Genomic DNA, 19,705 nt, shown 5'->3' on the forward strand with positions numbered 1-19,705 from the left:
ACTAATCGAAATAAAAAATAGTTTTAAGTAAACAGAGAACTTTACACATGTACAAACATTAAAGTTATAAGATTTCATACTTCCTGTATATCTTGAAGGACAGGTGTCTAGTCCAATGATCGGTAAGTTTCCATTCACAAACTATACCTACCTTTTCCGGTTTGTCTGATTTGTCGTTGTGTTTTTCGGATTTGTTATTTTGTTTTTGGATTTGTTCATTCGTTTTTGCATTTGTTATTTTGCTTCTCGGGGTTGTTAGTGTTTTCAAACTTGTCAATTTGTTTTCTGATATGTTAATGTGTTTTGCACTTCTAGGCCACCGTAGAAAACAGCTCAGAGGTTGGACAAAAGTGTGCTATGAAGGATTTTTACTTATACGGAGATGCTTTGATGGAGCAAAACAAAAAGCAAAAATTTAAGATAAGATGATTTAATGAGATTTACAGCTACAGTTTGGTCTAAAATGTCAAAATAAGACTTGGTTCACACCTGAAGCTCTGTTTCACACCTAAAGATTTATGAAGAAAGAATGAGATCACAATATATTATGTGCTGTTAATCTGGGCTAAACAAATCAAACAACATGGACGGTGTTAGAAAGCCTTTTCATTCGCTTTCAGGAACTCAAGCTGCGTCGGAACGCTTTGGAAAATTTTAGTTAAACTTTGATGATTAATGTATATGACACATGAAATCGTATGTCAAAAACCTTGCCAATTTCATTAATTAGAATACCACTATACTACCTGTTAACAGTATTTGAGCAATGTTCATACCAGTAATCAGTTGACCAGATGATTTGTCTATTATGTGCTGCATTTTAATCTATTTACTTTAAAGAAATTTAACTGTTTTACCATCTTCAGGTTCATATTCAGATGATTGGGTGATGCAGGCCTTTGTACTGTATTACCAGAACAGCCTTCTTTAACACATTAGTCCCATTTACTTTTAAGTGTTTCCCTATTAAAGCTGGACTATTTTATAAACCATGAAAAAAAAATAAACCACATCATCTGGCTGCGGTAAGAACTAAGCAGATACCTAATTGGGCATATATTTTTTTTATTCTTGAGTAATCAGTGATAAAGCTTGCACTTCCTTTCCAATTAGCAACATTTTCCTAATTTCCTCATTTTTAACAGATTTGCTCAGATTCCTTTTTGCTCTGATTTGTGAAAACTCCGGCTAGAGCAGGAGGATGTTGGCACATTCTTTTAATTAGAACATTGAGTTCAGCTACTGCAGATTGCACTGTGTGTAAACGTCTACACACAACTGGCTAATCATCAACACCCAGTATTTTATTTAAACTATCTCATCCTTGGTCAGTGTGCTTTCACCCTGTTTTTATTTGTATTCAATTCAATTGAATTCATTTTTATTTGTATAGCGCTTTTAACAATTACCATTGTCTCAAAGCAGCTTTACACAGATTTATACACATGCATTCCAAAGCTGTGCCCATGGAATAAGGAAAGTGTGCCCAAATTTGACAAATTGCCAATCAAATTTTTAATTGGCAACAGGTCAGTAACAAGATTGGATATAAAAATTGTATCTTACTTAGAAAGGCAGAGAAATAAAGATGAGTTTCACCAATCGAAAATCTGTGTCTACAAATAAAATAATTTCTAAATAATGTTTCTCAACCTAAAGTTTCTAAAACTTTAAATATTTCATCTTCAATACTTCATATAATTTTATAATAATATAAGATTTCAAGACTCTGGAGAAATCTCTGTGCACAAATGACAAGGGTGAAAATCAATATTGGATAGCTGCAATCTTCGGGTCCGCAGGCAGGCAGGGGGGTCCGCACTGCATTAAAAACAGAAAGGATTATGTAATAAAAATCACCTCATGGGTACAGAAACATCTCCAGAAATCACTGTCTGTGAACAAAGTTCGTCGTAGCATACACAAATGCAGGTTATTGCTTTATGGTGCAAAAAAAAAGTATGTGTGCATGAGCCAGAAACACCACCATCTTCTCTGAGCTAAAGTTCATTTAACGTGGACTGAGAAAAAGTCTGACATTCTTTTTGGAAACCATGAATGCCAGGTCCTTGGGACTAAAGAGGAGAGGGATCATCCAGCTTGTTATCAGCACCTGCATCTTTGATGGTATGGGGGTGCATTAGAGCCAATGGAATGGGCAGCTTGCACATTTGGAAATGCACCATCAGTGATGAAAGTTATATACGGGTTTTTGAGCAACCTTTTTTGTTTTAAGGGAAGGCCTTGCAAATTTCACCAAGACGATGTAATACTGTATGCTGCATCTAATACAACAGCATGGCTTTATAGTATAGCAGTCCAGAACTTCATGAAACAAAAAATACAACAAAGAGGCCCTGGACTTTTGAGCAGCGAGAATCCTGTACCAGATACAAATGGGATAACGTTCCTCTCCCAATGCTCCAACAAATGGTCTCCTCAGTTCCCCAACATAAATGGACGGTTTGTATCTCTGGATAAAGCTACTGTGGCTGCAGTCCATTAACATTCTCAGGCATCAGGTGTTCCAATAGCGCAAGCCTGGACTCCATTATCTGAAACACACCAAACAAAGCATGGAATGAGCTCCAGCTATGCAAGTGACTGTAAACACCACATTAGATTTGTCAGAGATGAAAAATTATAATGAGGAAGAGGCTTATAATATTTTGTAAAAGGCACATAGTGATGAGTATCCTGTATTCTACAGAGATAGCGTCAATCATTACTGATAATATGAATATTTCATATATTTAATTTCCTGACAGTAGAAGTGACAGCAAATCACAGATTTATTATAGTGTATTATATAGTAATGTGCTCATTCTAAAGCGGTATCATTTCTATCATAACAGTTCATTCAAAGAAAATTGTGACATTAAAGCTTTCTTCATATATTCAAAAGGAGTCACTAGTGTGAGCAAATTCTTTGAATTTTAACACTAGATGGAAGGGTTGAAGTATCTTGGTAACATGACAACCTGATTTGGTGAGTGACATTTTTTAACTGCACCTGAATTTTTGATTAAATGAGGTTGCATTAGTGCCTATGGAATGGGCAGCTTGCACATTTGGAAATGCACAATCAGTGCTGAAAGTTATATATAGGTTTTTCAGACTTTTTTTAGGGAAGGCCTTGCATATTTCATTTATATGTTGCTAGACTGTATACTGCATATTTTACAACAGCATGACTTCGTAGTGGAAGTATAGCATAGCAGTCCAGAACTTTCATCAATTGAAAACGTCAGGAAATGAAAAATATGACAAAGAAGACCCATGACTGTTAAACAGCAAGAATCCTGTATTAGACCCAAGTGGGAAAACATTCCTATCTCAAAACTAACGTTCCTATCTAAAAAAAAATGTTTGATGTAAATAAGCAGAATGAACAAAAATTTCAAGATGTTATATAACATACAGTAAATTAAATATACATTTACACGTTAATATGCCACCAAGTTGAAATTTAATTTAATTTGTATAAAACTATTATAGTTAGTGTTGTATAAAGTACAATCAAAACTTACTGACCCACAAACAAAGCTGTTTTTTTACCAAGAAAAAAAAAATGGGTGGCCAAAGATCAGATGTAAAAAAAAAAAAACTTGAAGAATGCAAATATGCATTGTACAATAAGTGAAGGGTCCATCCAGAAACTCAAGATAAACACCTGCTTAGCATAAAACCATCCAGTGTTTATCTATTGACTTATCTTTTACACTTGTGGCCTATTTAAGTCACCAAGTCAGAATTTGTATCTTACTTATCATGATTTGTAAGTATAATGTATAACAAATCCTACCTGAAAAGTAGGACTCAGGCCGACTAGGGACTGCATGTTCCTGCTGTAGTAACCCAGAATATAATCCCCTGCCAGGACGGGGAAGTCATCTTTATTCATTCTCAACTGGTAGAGGTAAAATGGATGTGCAAATCAATCAAACATGCACAAGTGAAACTTAACAACAGCAATTGCTGATTCATTTTCCATTAATACCTGGACAACGTCATTGATTTCAGCAAACTCGCCCTCCTTGACCCACACAAAGGTAATGTAATCAGTGGGGCTCTTGAAGTTAGTCTAAGGGGAAGAAATATTCAGCGTAAAGCAGACTTCAGCACCCACTCAAAACTATTATGGACGTAAATTTTTTTTTTTATTCTAAGTTTTCTCCTCTGGTTTCCTTTGCTTTTTAGACCTTGTAGAGGCCAATCCAGTCTGAGGTGCAGGCAGCAAGTTATCCTGGATGGTGTAGGTCAGGATTGCGTCCTCATCAGCGCTCCACTGGCCTTCTGCGCTTACACACACTAAAGGCTTCTCCAACTTTTACTGAATCTGAAAGCAGGCACAAAGGAACACAGGTTCTGATGATGAAGGCTGAAAAATAGCAATACTCACATTTTGGATCCTTATTGTACTAAAATGTTAATTTATGTGGATATTTGCATTTACAGCATATGGCAGACACCCTTAGAGTGACTTACATTTATCTCATTTATACAAGTCTCTAATGTCCCTGATTTATACTATGTCCCTAAACAAGGCCCTTATCACACTTTGGTGGGAATGTGATTTGAACTCACAACCTTTGAATCCAAAATCGAATGCATTAACATTGTAGAAATGTACAGAATGAATGCTTGGTGGGATTTGAAATACAAAATGCTGTATCTAAAAGAAGCAGTTCATTTATAAGAACAGCATTAAAATCACCTTGTTCGTTTAAACTCACTCCAAACAGGACTCACCTCTAGGATAAACGTGGCAATGACAGGTTTATGGTCACTAACACCATATGATGTGTCGCAGGTGTACTTCTGCTGGTTCACCCTCAACGAAAAGTCTTTTTTGTCTACTGCTGCTGCTGATGATGATGATGATGAGGTTGAGCCACTCTCTTCTTCATCTGGTGATCCTTTTGCCTTTACCCTCCACAGGATTCGATCGGTCCAGGCAGGCCTCCGTTTCTTTCCGCTGAGCAGTTATAGGCATGTAATAATATTAGTATCATAAATAACACATATGGATGAGAATACAAGGCCAGACAGGTACAGTTTGACCTTTTCATTGTGGATACAGAAGAAAAAACTCATGCGATCATCGTGGTGTTAAGACACAGCTCCAAATATGATGATCCCATCCTTTAAACTAAGTATATTCTTTTTGTTTTCAGGCTTTATTGGTAAAAACTTACAAAACACTGCACCCTAGTGGAATTCAATAGTAAATTGATATTTAAAAAAGTTTGCAACTTGTTAATGTTTCAACTAATTTTCACACACATGATCGTTATTATAATTTATATGTGGTACCACTTACAATTTTTTATTATAATACATACCATAGATCTAAAATATGACATGCGCCTATGTTTGTTCAAAAATCATTTACATTTCTATAAATAGCATATATACATGTATGTTTGAAAACATATGTCTTTTACAGGGAGACACATGGAGACAGGGAGACAGGAAGACACACATGCACACTGTGATTAAGGTGTTCAGTGGATAGAGAAATTCCTTGCCATTGATGCACATGAAATAACGGTTTGTATATGCAATACGGATGTGTATCTCCATAACTGAGGCAAATGCAATTCGTATTTTGATGCCTAGCCAACGATACGCTACATTAAAGATACATTTGAAGCAGGTATTGATGTGATGTGATGGCATACGATTCACACCATTACGATCCGATTTGGATTTGATTCAACACAATGCGATTCAGTGTATTACGATGCAATGGAAAAACAATATGATGCTATGCAATTCACTATAGTACAGATAGTTCCCTTTTATTTCTTTGGTTCAGACAGACAGCAAATCATACATTTATATAAAAAATAAATTTAAGTGCCTTCTGACTTCTAACACATGGCCCTTTTACAAACAGGTTGTTGTAGTGTAAAAAATAAAAAAGATTAAATAAAACCAGACGTTATTTTTCCTGTTCTGCCTCCAGGAAGATGCAGTTCTACCTCTGCCATGTTAATCTGTATTCTATGGGACACGCCTCAGTGTTTGTAGTGTTGTGATACGTCATATTCATGTAGCAGCAGCGGTGCTGAGAGAACGTGCTAAAGGTGCAATTTAGCGAGAAGAAACAAATCTACATATAATATATTCAGATATACAGATATATACACAGAGAGAGAGAGAGAGAGAGAGAGAGAGAGAGAGAGAGAGAGAGAGAGAGAGGCATTTCACATATGGAGAATACCATTTTACTAAAGCAAGAATCCCAGTTAAGACTCCAAACCTCTACACTACAACCGCAAGTGTGCCACCTACAACATCTGGAGCAGTTCAGAATTAATGTCTGTATAATTACCAATTTAAATAAATATAAATTTAAAATGTTAAATGTATTTTTAAGTATGTCCAAGACCAAATCAATTTCTCTTCCTCTGTAGGCATAAAAAGTCTAACTCAGATATATTAATGTGTGCAGAGCTACACACGTGTTTTGCCACTCGAACTTGACTGTAACAGTTTCCCTCTGACCAACCAATCAGAGGACGGAAAAATGCTGACACTATTCTGGGCCGGCTAACTGCCCTGTGAGGCGAATATGAAATCTGATTGGTTAAAGAAACAGAGCCATTGCTAATATTCTCTATAGTAAAAGGGCCAGCAGTATTGACTGTGAAGGCCCTGGGCAGATTAGATTGACATGGCAGCACATAGAGACTGAAATCTGATTGGACAAAAAAAATCTAACATGCACATACACATACTGCAAGCAGTGCTTCTTCTTCTTCTTCTTTCGGCTGCTCCCATTAGGGGCCGCCACAGCGGATCATCCGTCTCCACACCACCCTGTCCTCTACATCTGCCTCTTTCACACCAACTACCTGCATGTCTTCCCTCACCACATCCATGAACCTCCTCCTTGGTCTTCCTCTTTTCCTCCTACCTGGTGGCTCCATCCTCAGCATTCTTCTACCAATATAATTCATGTCCCTCCTCTGCACATGTCCAAACCATCTCAATCTCGCCTCCCTCACCTTGTCACCAAAACATCCTACATGGGCTGTCCCTCTAATAAACTCATTTCTAATCTTGTCCATCCTTGTCACTCCCAACGAAAACCTTAACATCTTCAGCTCTGCTACCTCCAGCTCCACTTCCTGTCTTTTACTCAATGCCACTGTCTCTAAACCATACAACATCGCAGGTCTCACCACAGTCCTATAAACTTTCCCTTTCATTCTTGCAGATACCCTACTATCACAAATCACTCCTGTCACTCTTCTCCACCCACTCCACCCTGCCTGCACTCTTTTCTTCACTTCTCTAACACAATCTCCATTACTTTGCACTGTTGACCCCAGGTACCTGAACTCCTCCACCTTCTCCAGCTCTTCTCCCTGCAACCGCACCACTCCACTGACCTCCCTCTCATTCACACACATGTATTCTGTCTTACTCCTACTGCAGTCCAACCTTCACCCTGAACCAGTCTGTCGTACCTACTGCACACTTCACTGCCGTCACACTGTCCTCGTACATGTCCTGCACCACCCTCACATACTTCTCTGACACACCTGACTTCCTCATACAATACCACAACTCCTCTCTTGGCACTCTGTCGCACGCTTTCTCTAAATCCACAAATACACAATGCAATTCCTTCTGTCCTTCTCTATACTTCTCCATCAACATCCTCAAAGCAAATAATGCGTCTGTGGTGCTCTTGCTCGGCATGAAACCATACTGTTGCTCACAGATGGTCACCTCTTCTCTCAGCCTGGCTTCCACTACTCTTTCCCATAACTTCATGGTGTGACTGATCAACTTAATTCCCCTGTAGTTACTGCAAGACTGCACATCTCCTTTATGCTTAAAGATCGGTACCAGCACACTTCTTCTCCATTCCTCAGGCATCTTCTCACCTTCCAAAATCCTGTTAAACAATCTGGTCAAAAACTCCACTGCCATCTCTCCTAAACATCTCCACGCTTCTACCGGTATGTCATCTGGTCCAACCGACTTTCCACTCTTTATCCTCTTAATTGCTGCTTTCACTTCCTCCTTACTAATCCTATCTACATCCTGCTTCACCAACTCCACCTCATCTAACCTTCTCTCTCTCTGATTTTCCTCATTCATCAGCTGCTTAAAATACTACATACTGGAAGCAGTGCAGCCAAGAGAAACACAACACAATGAAGATAATAAACTGTTGGGAATAAATTAATACAATTTCATGTAACAAATATTAGAATATAGGTTGTAAATGTTGGTGAGTGCTTCTGATAGTGTTTAGGCCAGCAGAGAAGGCTTTGCTGACCCTGACTGCCCGCCACTGGTATAGCACATTTTCTTCTTTTACTTCCCATTAGAGGTCTGTCCTCTACATCTGCCTCTTTCAAACAAACTTTCCACACCGCATCTATAAACCCCCTCCTTGGCCTTCATCTTCTCCTTCTTCCTGGCGGCTCCATCCTGTGCATTCTTCTTCCGATGTTCTCCATGTCCCTCCTCTGCACATGTCTAAACCATCTCAATCTCGCCTCTCTCATCTTCTCTCCAAAACGTCCTTTATGCTCTGTCCCTCCAATAAACTTGTTTCTAATCCTGTCCATCGTCTCACTCCCAATGAAAACCTCAACATCTTCAGCTCTGCTACCTCCAGCTCCACCTCCTGTCTTTTACTCAATGCCACTGTCTCTAAACCATACAACATCACAGGTCTCACCACAGTCCTATAAACTTTACCTTTCACTTTCACAGATACCCTTTAATTAAAATAGTATAGCGCATCTACGAATAATTATATATAAATAAATAGTTTTTTACTGATGCAAATATGTTAATCATTTTAATAATTAATCAACCTGCTAAATTTAATTAGTTTACCTATATTGTGCATTTCATAACACATTTATAAGCATTGCATTAATATTTCAGAAAGCAATTTCTAGGTATTGGGTGAATTTAAAAGTTAAACAGGTAGAACAAAGTACATATCTAAATTATTATTATCGGCTTATTAATTAGGATTAATGTTTTGTCCTCTTGAATAACAGCACATTCATGACACTTATATATAAACAAAATGTATAAAAGCTTCATATTGTGCTTCATAACAGCAACATAAATGCTAATTGGATTAGCATTTTAGTTTGAGGCTTAAATTTTGTATGTCATACGGAGTTCATAAATAAGTCAAGCTGTACTTTAATAATGCTTTATAGCTACATCAACTGCACTTCAACCCTAGAGCATTCAATTCCCTGCTCCTGTTTGACACATAGATGCAGGAAATACAGCTTCCAAAATGATGATTATAAAAAGCTTCAGAGAAAATTTCTCAGCACTACATAAATGTGCTTTTATTCATTCTCAACCTAAAATATAAAGGATTTCACGTGCAGTTGGAAACATTCGATCTATAAAGTAACATTTTTTTTTTCTTTTTTATTTCATTCATGTAAAGTCAAATCAATATGCTTTATAAAAACCTTTAGGTTCTGACATGAGCCTTACATAAATCCTCGAGTAATGCTATATGAAATATTTATCCCATCCTTGTAAATTAATTATGAAGGCAGGTAGGCTACCCATCTAATAAAGTGTTACCAACGTGATCAGTAGTGATATTGTTGAGCGGAGCTGCAGGAAACTTATTGCATAATGTTAAATATAAATGTTTAATATCTCTCCAGGCAATTAAATCAGGAGTGCCACATTTTTATATTTTGAACTGTACAACCAAACACAAGAGCACCCTGTCAGTGTCCTAGAGTCTGGATTCCCAAAAATTCCAAACCACAGATGAAGGTTATTTCAATCTATCTATCTATCTATCTATCTATCTATCTATCTATCTATCTATCTATCTATCTATCTATCTATCTATCTATCTATCTATCTATCTATCTATGTAAAAATAGATGCATGATGCATGTATGTATGTATGAATGTATGTTTGACTAGATAGATAGATAGATAGATAGATAGATAGATAGATAGATAGATAGATAGATAGATAGATAGATAGATAGATTGATTGATTGATTGATTGATTGATTGATTGATAGACTTACCGAACAGTTTATTCTCAGTGTTGATCTCAAATTGCCAATTTGTTTGCATCTGTTTTTTGTGTCCTTGCTTTGCCCGTCTGGATCCTGTTTGTGTATCACCTGAGCTTTGCCTGAATTTTGATCACAGCCTTACCTTACGATCTGAATTACTGCACCTGATTAATAATGACTGTCTCTACTGTATGTGCATCTGCTTCCATGAGCTTCAATCCTTTTACAAAGTGGTGGACAGTAAAGTAAGTAGCTTTTTTGCTTATCTGTATTTTAATAAAGTTTTTCCATTTGGGGAGACTTTTACTTTTACTTTACTACATTTCAAAGTCAGATATTTGACTTTTTACTCAATTACATTTTGCTAAATCAGTCGTTCCTTTTTATTTATAAGTAGATAGAAACTTAACTGGTCAACCACGCTCTCTTTTAAACTTGTTTTGATTGCCGCATGGTGGTGATCTACTCAGCACAAACATACAGTTCAGCATCAGTTCAACAGCAAGCAGAACATTTAGAGATGAATAAATGATGGAAAAGTCTGCTGACTCGAACGTGTCACAACACCATTGGCCTTATTTGCACTATTTTTTTAAAAGTAGTTGAAAAGAAGGTTTTGGGCTCATGATTTTAATAAATATCAGAGTGTTTGTTATAATTGTTGTGTTAAGTGTAACATTAGAGTCTTTTCACATAAAGTGAGTTGATTAAACAACAGTCTTGTGACAAAAATGATAAAATGAACATTATCGCCATAGTAAATCATAATACTTATGATATTTAAGTGAATGTTTAAAGGGTGCACTTTTACTTTACTTAGTAATATTTTACCTTGTTTATCTTTACCTTAACTAAAGTACATTGTTTTGTTATGTGACACAGAGATTCTGTTACTGTATATAAAATAATGTAATACTACTGGCCAATCAGATTCCATATATAAGGAATAAGGTTTAATAAATTGTGCAAATGGAGTATTTTAAAAGAAAAGGTTTCATGGGTACACGATTCTTTCCCTACAAATACTGTGAAATGCAGTGATAATGGAATTACTGCATAATCACCGGTTGCATATATTACAATTATATGGTACAAAATGATTATTAACACATGCTGACTGACTCCACTGAGATATGCAGTCCCTCTGCACCAGCTTAATACCTACTGCAGTGGAACTAATGCACACTTTATAGGTCCTAGCACAGAAAGAGGATATAGCGTGCCTAATCCTACTTCAGTAAGCCTCTTACTGCATGGCAATATTATACAATGTCCAAATAAACGACAGTTTTTTTTGGCGCTCATCCTGTAAGGGTTAACAGTCACAATACAGACAACTAAAGCGAGGGTAATGGAGTTGAGTGTACTATAGATAAGGGTTATGGAAGGGTTTAGTGCTCTTGACTAAGTTGAGTGAGAAGTTTAGGTTGGAAAAGTGGCATCTTACGTAAAACCAAGCCATGTCTTCTCAGGGCTGTGAGAGAAAAGAATGAAGAGTTTATAAAGGCTTTGAAAGAAGGCATAAACTCTGGCTGATGGGAGTTTCTGGCAGGTCTGTGTATGTGTGTGTGTGTGTGTGTGTGTGTGTGTGTGTGTGTGTGTGTGTGGTGTATATTTACTGAGTGATGAAGGGTTTTACCTCATGTCATAGGCCTCGGAGAAGCGACTAAATTTGTAGGTTGGCTTGAACTCTAGAGGTCCTTCTTCAAACTCTTGCAGTAGAGGTTCCATCTTTTTCATCATCGTTAGCTAATAAACACACACACACATACAAAAGCATCAACAAACATAATTTGTACTCACCACATAAACTGCAGAACATGTATAGAGTTTAGTGTGTGTGTGTGTGTGTGTGTGTGTGTGTGTGTGTGTGTGTGTCACCTGGTCTTTCTCCCACAGCAAACTGAAGCGACCACTGTTGATGATGGAGCGCAGGAAGTGCAGGCCGTGATCTGCAATGCGGAAGTTGAGATCGCCAAACCAAACACCACACTGCACACCCAAACATACACATCCACACACGTGTGCACACACAAATAAGTAAATAAGTGCACAAGTGTATAATTGTGAGTATATGAGTATGTATAAATAAGTCTGAATAAATTTTGAATAAGTGTAAATAGATGTATACAACTTATAACTAAAAAACTTTAATCTTTTATTTATTTTTCCATTTTTATTGCATTATATCTATTTTTAAAACCCACTTTTGAATGTTGCTCCAAAAACCCATTAGTTTCCATTCTCTCAACAGAAAAAACTGTTCTTCACCTTTCAAAAATATAGAAACTGTGCCTGTGTGTCTGTACTGTTTTGTATTTGCAATATATATATATATATATATATATATATATATATATATATATATATATATATATATATATATATATATATATATATAAGAAAGTGATTAAATATGTAAGTATGCATGTGTGAATGAGGTGCACTGACTTGTGGTCGAGAACATGTTGTGTATTGTCAAAATCGAAGTGCTGAGAGTTAAGGATGTATTCAAACTCGTGCACACGCTGCATCGCGTAATCCATGTGTGCTGCTAGGTGGCAGTTTAGGAAGCACAGCATGTGTCCGTAGAAAGAGAACCGCATCGACACGCCACCTTTATTCCCCTGTGATGGTAAAGACATCATGTACATACGTTATATTATCCTAATTGTATGATATGTAATGAAAATTAATAATTCTAACAGTTCTAACATGAATATTAAAATATTTGCATGTGTATTTAATACCCAATAGCCAAAGAATCCGGTGCGTGTGTAGGTGGTCTGAATGTCACGGATAAAAGGAAGATGGACCTGTTTAGCAAACAGGAGCAGGAGAAGACCCTGCATTCTCACAGAAGTCACCTAATAGAAAATTCAACAAAAAGTAAGCAAAATAGTTTTTAAAATAGTTTAAATACATTTGATCAATTAATACATTAACATTAAAACATTTACATCATCATAATGAGACATTATAATGTTTTCTGGGGATGTGTTTACACTGGTACCTTATAGAATAAATATAGTTGAAAAAAAATGGAATTTTTTGGAATTCTAATTGTGTCCACTAGTGAACAGTCGATAACCTTAACAACGATGGTACTATAAAGAATGGACATTTGGTGTCCCCCAATGAGAATTGATTTCCTTTTGAGTCTGGTTCCACTCTCATACCCATTAGGGTTTCTTTCTCTCCTATTTTTCTTTTTCCTTGCTACTGAAACCACTGGTTCACTCATTAGGAATAAATGTATAGAGACTAATTTATAATGCTAAAATGTTTGGGGTTCCCTGGTGGTCTAGTGGTTAGGATAATGTCTCACCGCTGCAGCCCGGGTTCAATCCCCGGTCAGGGAACCAACCCCAGCCATTAGGGTTGCACAAGCCTTAGTGCCGGTCCCAAGCCCGGATAAATGGGGAGGGTTGCGTTAGGAAGGGCATCCAACGTAAAAACATGTGCCAAATCAAACATGGGGATGGTCCACTGTGGCGACCCCTAACGGAAGATCAGTTTTATAATGCTAAAATGTTTATTTATAATCTATTTATTTCTGTACAGCTGGTTTGGTACAAGCGTAAATTGTTAAAATAGCTATATGAATTGAATTGTATTGAATTGAATTGAATTGAATTGAATTTTAATGAACTGAACTGAACTTAACTTAATTGAATAAAATTGTACTAAATGAAACTGAACTGAAATAAAAAAGAAAAACAACCACTTATATAACGGAAGAGCAAGTGAATGAGTGGCCTGCCCTGACAGCAGTGCCTGAACCCAGTTAATCATACTACTCAGAAATAGGCCAACCATACAAAATCCTGATTCCGTCACAATTCTGCTGATGAAATACAAAGGAGCCAGTGTTCTCTCTTCTAATGAGGGGCTGCATAAAATCGTCTATTGTTTTCCTACTCTATTTTTAACCGTATAAGAGAACAACAGCATCATAACCAATTTGAATCATACAACCATTCTCCTTGTACAGTGTTGTACCTTGACAAAGCCATTTGGCATAAGAGTATCCATGAAGAGGTGGCTCCACGAGTCTTCTGCTATCAGATCAGACATATACTTCACTGGGGTGGCTCTCACCTCCTGCAGACTGCAACACATTGTTAGCATGTACATAAGAATTAATATTAGCAGGATGTTTATCCCTGCAAAACTGAATATATCAGTTTTAAAATAACCAGAAAGTCCCAGGTAGTTAGTCTTCTTTAGACAAAGGAAGAAAATAAGGAATGTATGGTAAAACTGTATAGTAAAATTTGATTAGCATTTAATACCAATGTGAATAGAATCATTCAGTTACACATAATTAACATTTACTTTATGTTTCTTGTTTCAAACTTGTGTATGTTTCTATGGTAAAATGAAACTGGAATACAGACGTCAATTAATATAATATCGCAGTAAGATTCCGTAAGTAATATTTAACCTAGTTACTCAGTAATTATGACAAAATTACACATAAAACATGTAAGTACAAAGCTATTAAAAGCAGGAACAGATGAAAAGTAAGAACCCCTCAACTTCATTTAAACCATTCTAATGTTTTAAATTATGTTCAGCCCAACATCCTTTATAGCAGTAGTATGTATCTCTATATAATAAAACTAGTTTTAGAGGCCTGATTTACATTTATAGGTTTCCTTTACAAGTGAAACAATAGTCAAATATACCTAAAGGAACAAAAGATTGCGTGTAAATAAAAGTCTCACCCTATTACAAAAAGATCAGTCTTAAAGTCAGAATCAAGCTGTAACAGTGACCTCACATGAACTGGATGATCTGCTGTACCGACGTTCCATGTCACTATATGAAGTCTGAGAAAGATGGAGAAATCAGGAGAAAGGAAAATGATCACATGAAAAAAATAACAGACAGGAAATGCACACGTTATTTTATTATTATTATTATTATTATTATTATTATTATTATTATTATTATTATTATTATTATTTCAGACACATTTTGATGAGTACCAACATGTTCAGCAGAAGTGTCTAAACACCAAAAAGCAGAACCTGTAACTTGTAAACCTGCATAATGGAGCATTAGAGTATCCAGAGTATCCATGAACCTCCTCCTTGGCCTTCCTCTTTTCCTCCTACCTAAACATAATTTATCTTAAATTATGTTTAGGTAGGAGGAAAAGAGGAAGGCCAAGGAGGAGGTTCATGCATGTGGTGAGGGAAGACATGCAGGTAGTTGGTGTGAAAGAGGCAGATGTGGAGGACAGGGTGGTATGGAGACGGATGATCCGCTGTGGCGACCCCTAATGGGAGCAGCCGAAGAAGGAGAAGATGTTTAGGCTTCTAGAAGCTGACTTTTAATCTTGAGAAAAGGTCTGGTAACATTATTTGACAATTTTTGATTGAAGATTCCACACAAGACAAAAGCAGGCACCTGAAGAACTCCCTGCTTTGTCGACCACAGAGCTGAAAGGCTTTGTCCAGGGTGCGGGACACCTCCTCGGCGGCTTCATCACCAGAACTGAGGTCTTCCACACATGTAAGCAGCTGTAAGAGGCTCTGGCGTAAATACATCCTGCTGGACCTGGTGCTGGTGTTGCTATCTGAACGTGCCGTGTACCTTCCAATGCTGTTGCCATTTTGTTATCAATGCTGACCTCCTGAATACGGTCTACAAAACTTGCCCCAAAGAGCAATGTATATGGTTTAAGATACTGTCCAAAAATTATTTTAGGAGTCCTAATTTTGACACGCACAAAAAAACAACGCACAGTGGAAGTTATTAATAAGGATTAATATTGAGGCTGAACGAGCAAAAATGGAAAAGTCAGTCAGATCTTCGGAGAATGGAGTCCTATAAATTTCCTAAAGCATGTTGCTCTTTCCTTGATATCTTTTGCATTTTTCCCACATATAGACTAGATGCTCAAAACACACAGTTTTGCATTCCATTTGACTGCAACAGATGTCCATGTAGGTCCACTAAATTTCCAAAAAAGAAACTCGAAAGGAAAGCATGTGGTGTAATCCTGTTTCCACAGTAACCTAGCAGTTATGTGGCAGTAAGAATGCATTCTTTTTGGAGGGGATATGTGGGAATGAGTGCCTGAGATTAGATGGTGTAATCTGTAAGAGGCTCCAAATACACTGTGATCTTTACACACATTTTTTTTTACTGTATTTGGACAAAGAAACCAGAACGCATTGAAATGCTAATAGGTTTTATGAGAAAATTCGCACTAGTAATGTGATAATTTCTTGGAGGTCAGTCAGAAATACAAATAAAATGTAAATTTGTCTGAGTATCTATAAAGCAGAATGTGAAATATGATGCCAGGGACTGCAAAATAATACATAAGAATAGCTAAAATATTAATGATAAAACTATCACGTATGGAATCTTCAAAATCTCAAGCAAAGTCGCCAATCAAGCAATAAAATCCGCCAATGTACACATCCGGCAATTGAACCAGTCCGTGTGGAAACAAAGCAAAGTTCAGTTTGGTGTCTTGATGATTTACATAATTGAAAACATTTATAAGAATATTTTGTGTTCATGCTCTATGATTTAATAATATACATAAAGGAGAAATGGCAAAAGTACGCAAATCCCTCAAGTAGAATTGCAGATGCTCATGTTTTAAAAGACTCTTTTAAGAAAGTTAAAGTACTGACTACTTTTTTACTCAAGTTAAAGTAAATAATTTTGGACTCTGACATATACTTAAGTAAAAAGTAGCTATTACTACTACCTGTTTTATCGTCACGCTGGTAACTGGACCTCACGTCATACTAATATATTAATATAAAAGCATTCCAAATGTTCAGCAGAAGTGTCTAAACACCAAAAGCAGAACCTGTAACTTGTAAACCTGCATAATGGAGCATTAGAGTATCCAGAGTATCCATGAACCTCCTCCTTGGCCTTCCTCTTTTCCTCCTACCTAAACATAATTTATCTTAAATTATGTTTAGGTAGGAGGAAAAGAGGAAGGCCAAGGAGGAGGTTCATGCATGTGGTGAGGGAAGACATGCAGGTAGTTGGTGTGAAAGAGGCAGATGTGGAGGACAGGGTGGTATGGAGACGGATGATCCGCTGTGGCGACCCCTAATGGGAGCAGCCGAAAGAAGGAGAAGATGTTTAGGCTTCTAGAAGCTGACTTTTAATCTTGAGAAAAGGTCTGGTAACATTATTTGACAATTTTTGATTGAAGATTCCACACAAGACAAAAGCAGGCACCTGAAGAACTCCCTGCTTTGTCGACCACAGAGCTGAAAGGCTTTGTCCAGGGTGCGGGACACCTCCTCGGCGGCTTCATCACCAGAACTGAGGTCTTCCACACATGTAAGCAGCTGTAAGAGGCTCTGGCGTAAATACATCCTGCTGGACCTGGTGCTGGTGTTGCTATCTGAACGTGCCCGTGTACCTTCCAATGCTGTTGCCATTTTGTTATCAATGCTGACCTCCTGAATACGGTCTACAAAACTTGCCCCAAAGAGCAATGTATATGGTTTAAGATACTGTCCAAAAATTATTTTAGGAGTCCTAATTTTGACACGCACAAAAAAACAACGCACAGTGGAAGTTATTAATAAGGATTAATATTGAGGCTGAACGAGCAAAAATGGAAAAGTCAGTCAGATCTTCGGAGAATGGAGTCCTATAAATTTCCTAAAGCATGTTGCTCTTTCCTTGATATCTTTTGCATTTTTCCCACATATAGACTAGATGCTCAAAAACACACAGTTTTGCATTCCATTTGACTGCAACAGATGTCCATGTAGGTCCACTAAATTTCCAAAAAAGAAACTCGAAAGGAAAGCATGTGGTGTAATCCTGTTTCCACAGTAACCTAGCAGTTATGTGGCAGTAAGAATGCATTCTTTTGGAGGATATGTGGGAATGAGTGCCTGAGATTAGATGGTGTAATCTGTAAGAGGCTCCAAATACACTGTGATCTTTACACACATTTTTTTTTACTGTATTTGGACAAAGAAACCAGAACGCATTGAAATGCTAATAGGTTTTATGAGAAAATTCGCACTAGTAATGTGATAATTTCTTGGAGGTCAGTCAGAAATACAAATAAAATGTAAATTTGTCTGAGTATCTATAAAGCAGAATGTGAAATATGATGCCAGGGACTGCAAAATAATACATAAGAATAGCTAAAATATTAATGATAAAACTATCACGTATGGAATCTTCAAAATCTCAAGCAAAGTCGCCAATCAAGCAATAAAATCCGCCAATGTACACATCCGGCAATTGAACCAGTCCGTGTGGAAACAAAGCAAAGTTCAGTTTGGTGTCTTGATGATTTACATAATTGAAAACATTTATAAGAATATTTTGTGTTCATGCTCTATGATTTAATAATATACATAAAGGAGAAATGGCAAAAGTACGCAAATCCCTCAAGTAGAATTGCAGATGCTCATGTTTTAAAAGACTCTTTTAAGAAAGTTAAAGTACTGACTACTTTTTTACTCAAGTTAAAGTAAATAATTTTGGACTCTGACATATACTTAAGTAAAAAGTAGCTATTACTACTACCTGTTTTATCGTCACGCTGGTAACTGGACCTCACGTCATACTAATATATTAATATAAAAGCATTCCAAATGTTGCTATCTAATGAATGTATCCAGGCTGAACAGCCACCATATAGAACACAAGCAGAGCAAAGATGATGATGATCAGGTGATCAGGAATGTCTCTGTTCTCTGTGCCTTGCTCATTGTTAGCTTCGTAAACTATCCTACATCTGTGGTGTGTAAGACAGGAAATAATACACCAGTGGTAGACTAAATTTATAGTGAAATAAAGTACTAATACCAGAAAAATCTACTTAAGTACAGTAACAAAGTATTTGTATGTTATTGCTTCCCATCTCTGGCATAAAGCATCTATTTTTGTCCATGCCCCTGTTGATTAGAGTATTAAAAACTTGTGTGATTAAGTTGCGATTAATCACGAGTTAACTCGTGACTAATCGCACGATTGTAATGAGTTAATTCGTGATTAATTGCAAATTAATCACGTTTTTTTATCTCTTCCTGAGACTTAAGCCCAAGTATGCTTGATATATATACATTTCATTTCAAAATTCAATGACAAAAGTCATGATAGTGCAAATACAAGAACCAAAAGTAAAAAAATATATATAGTGTATAAAGTATACAGTGTGCAATGTAAGCATGGAAGATACGCATGTGCAATGTACTGCAGAGGTGGTACTGTATGTTGGTATTCCCCTTGTAATGGGGTGTTTGTATATCTGCAAAATATGCAGATAAGAAGTTTATTCCTGTGGTTATAATAACAGTGATTGTAGCTCAAAGTAATCACAGATACGACCCAGTTTCTGCCTGATGTGTATGGATATGACAAAACTCTTATTGTAATCAGAATGATGACAGTAGAAACTAGAAATCTTCTTGAATGCATTGCTCGAGTTGAATAGTTGCATACTGAGTGGCACATGTTACTCTTAACCTCTTACAGAGCCCAGAAAAAAGTATCCTACCTGTTTGCATGAAGTCTTTGTCCGCTTCGGAGGGTCCCAGCGTTCATTGTTTAAGAGTAACTAATAAACGTTCTCTAAAGCATTTACACATATTGGAACTTCAGCACAGTGAACACAGTGTCCACTCGGTCATATACCC

The 19,705-nt window shown here is 36.9% G+C and overlaps 1 protein-coding gene across 1 annotated transcript; it reads right to left on the bottom strand.

Annotated features, from left to right (window-relative positions):
• Positions 1 to 1,543: 1,543 nt before the first annotated feature.
• On the bottom strand, positions 1,544 to 19,705 carry inpp5kb (inositol polyphosphate-5-phosphatase Kb). The gene is given in 15 exon segments (XM_046861702.1): positions 1,544 to 1,821; positions 2,388 to 2,555; positions 3,806 to 3,910; positions 4,001 to 4,084; positions 4,203 to 4,234; positions 4,237 to 4,339; positions 4,753 to 4,978; positions 11,500 to 11,526; positions 11,692 to 11,801; positions 11,934 to 12,044; positions 12,500 to 12,679; positions 12,803 to 12,919; positions 14,055 to 14,163; positions 14,783 to 14,887; positions 19,567 to 19,705. Coding segments are annotated over 14 exon segments (1,428 nt in total). The 5' UTR covers positions 19,614 to 19,705; the 3' UTR covers positions 1,544 to 1,821; positions 2,388 to 2,483.

Source organism: Silurus meridionalis, chromosome 11 (assembly GCF_014805685.1).
Source record: "Silurus meridionalis isolate SWU-2019-XX chromosome 11, ASM1480568v1, whole genome shotgun sequence".
NCBI lineage: Eukaryota > Metazoa > Chordata > Actinopteri > Siluriformes > Siluridae > Silurus > Silurus meridionalis.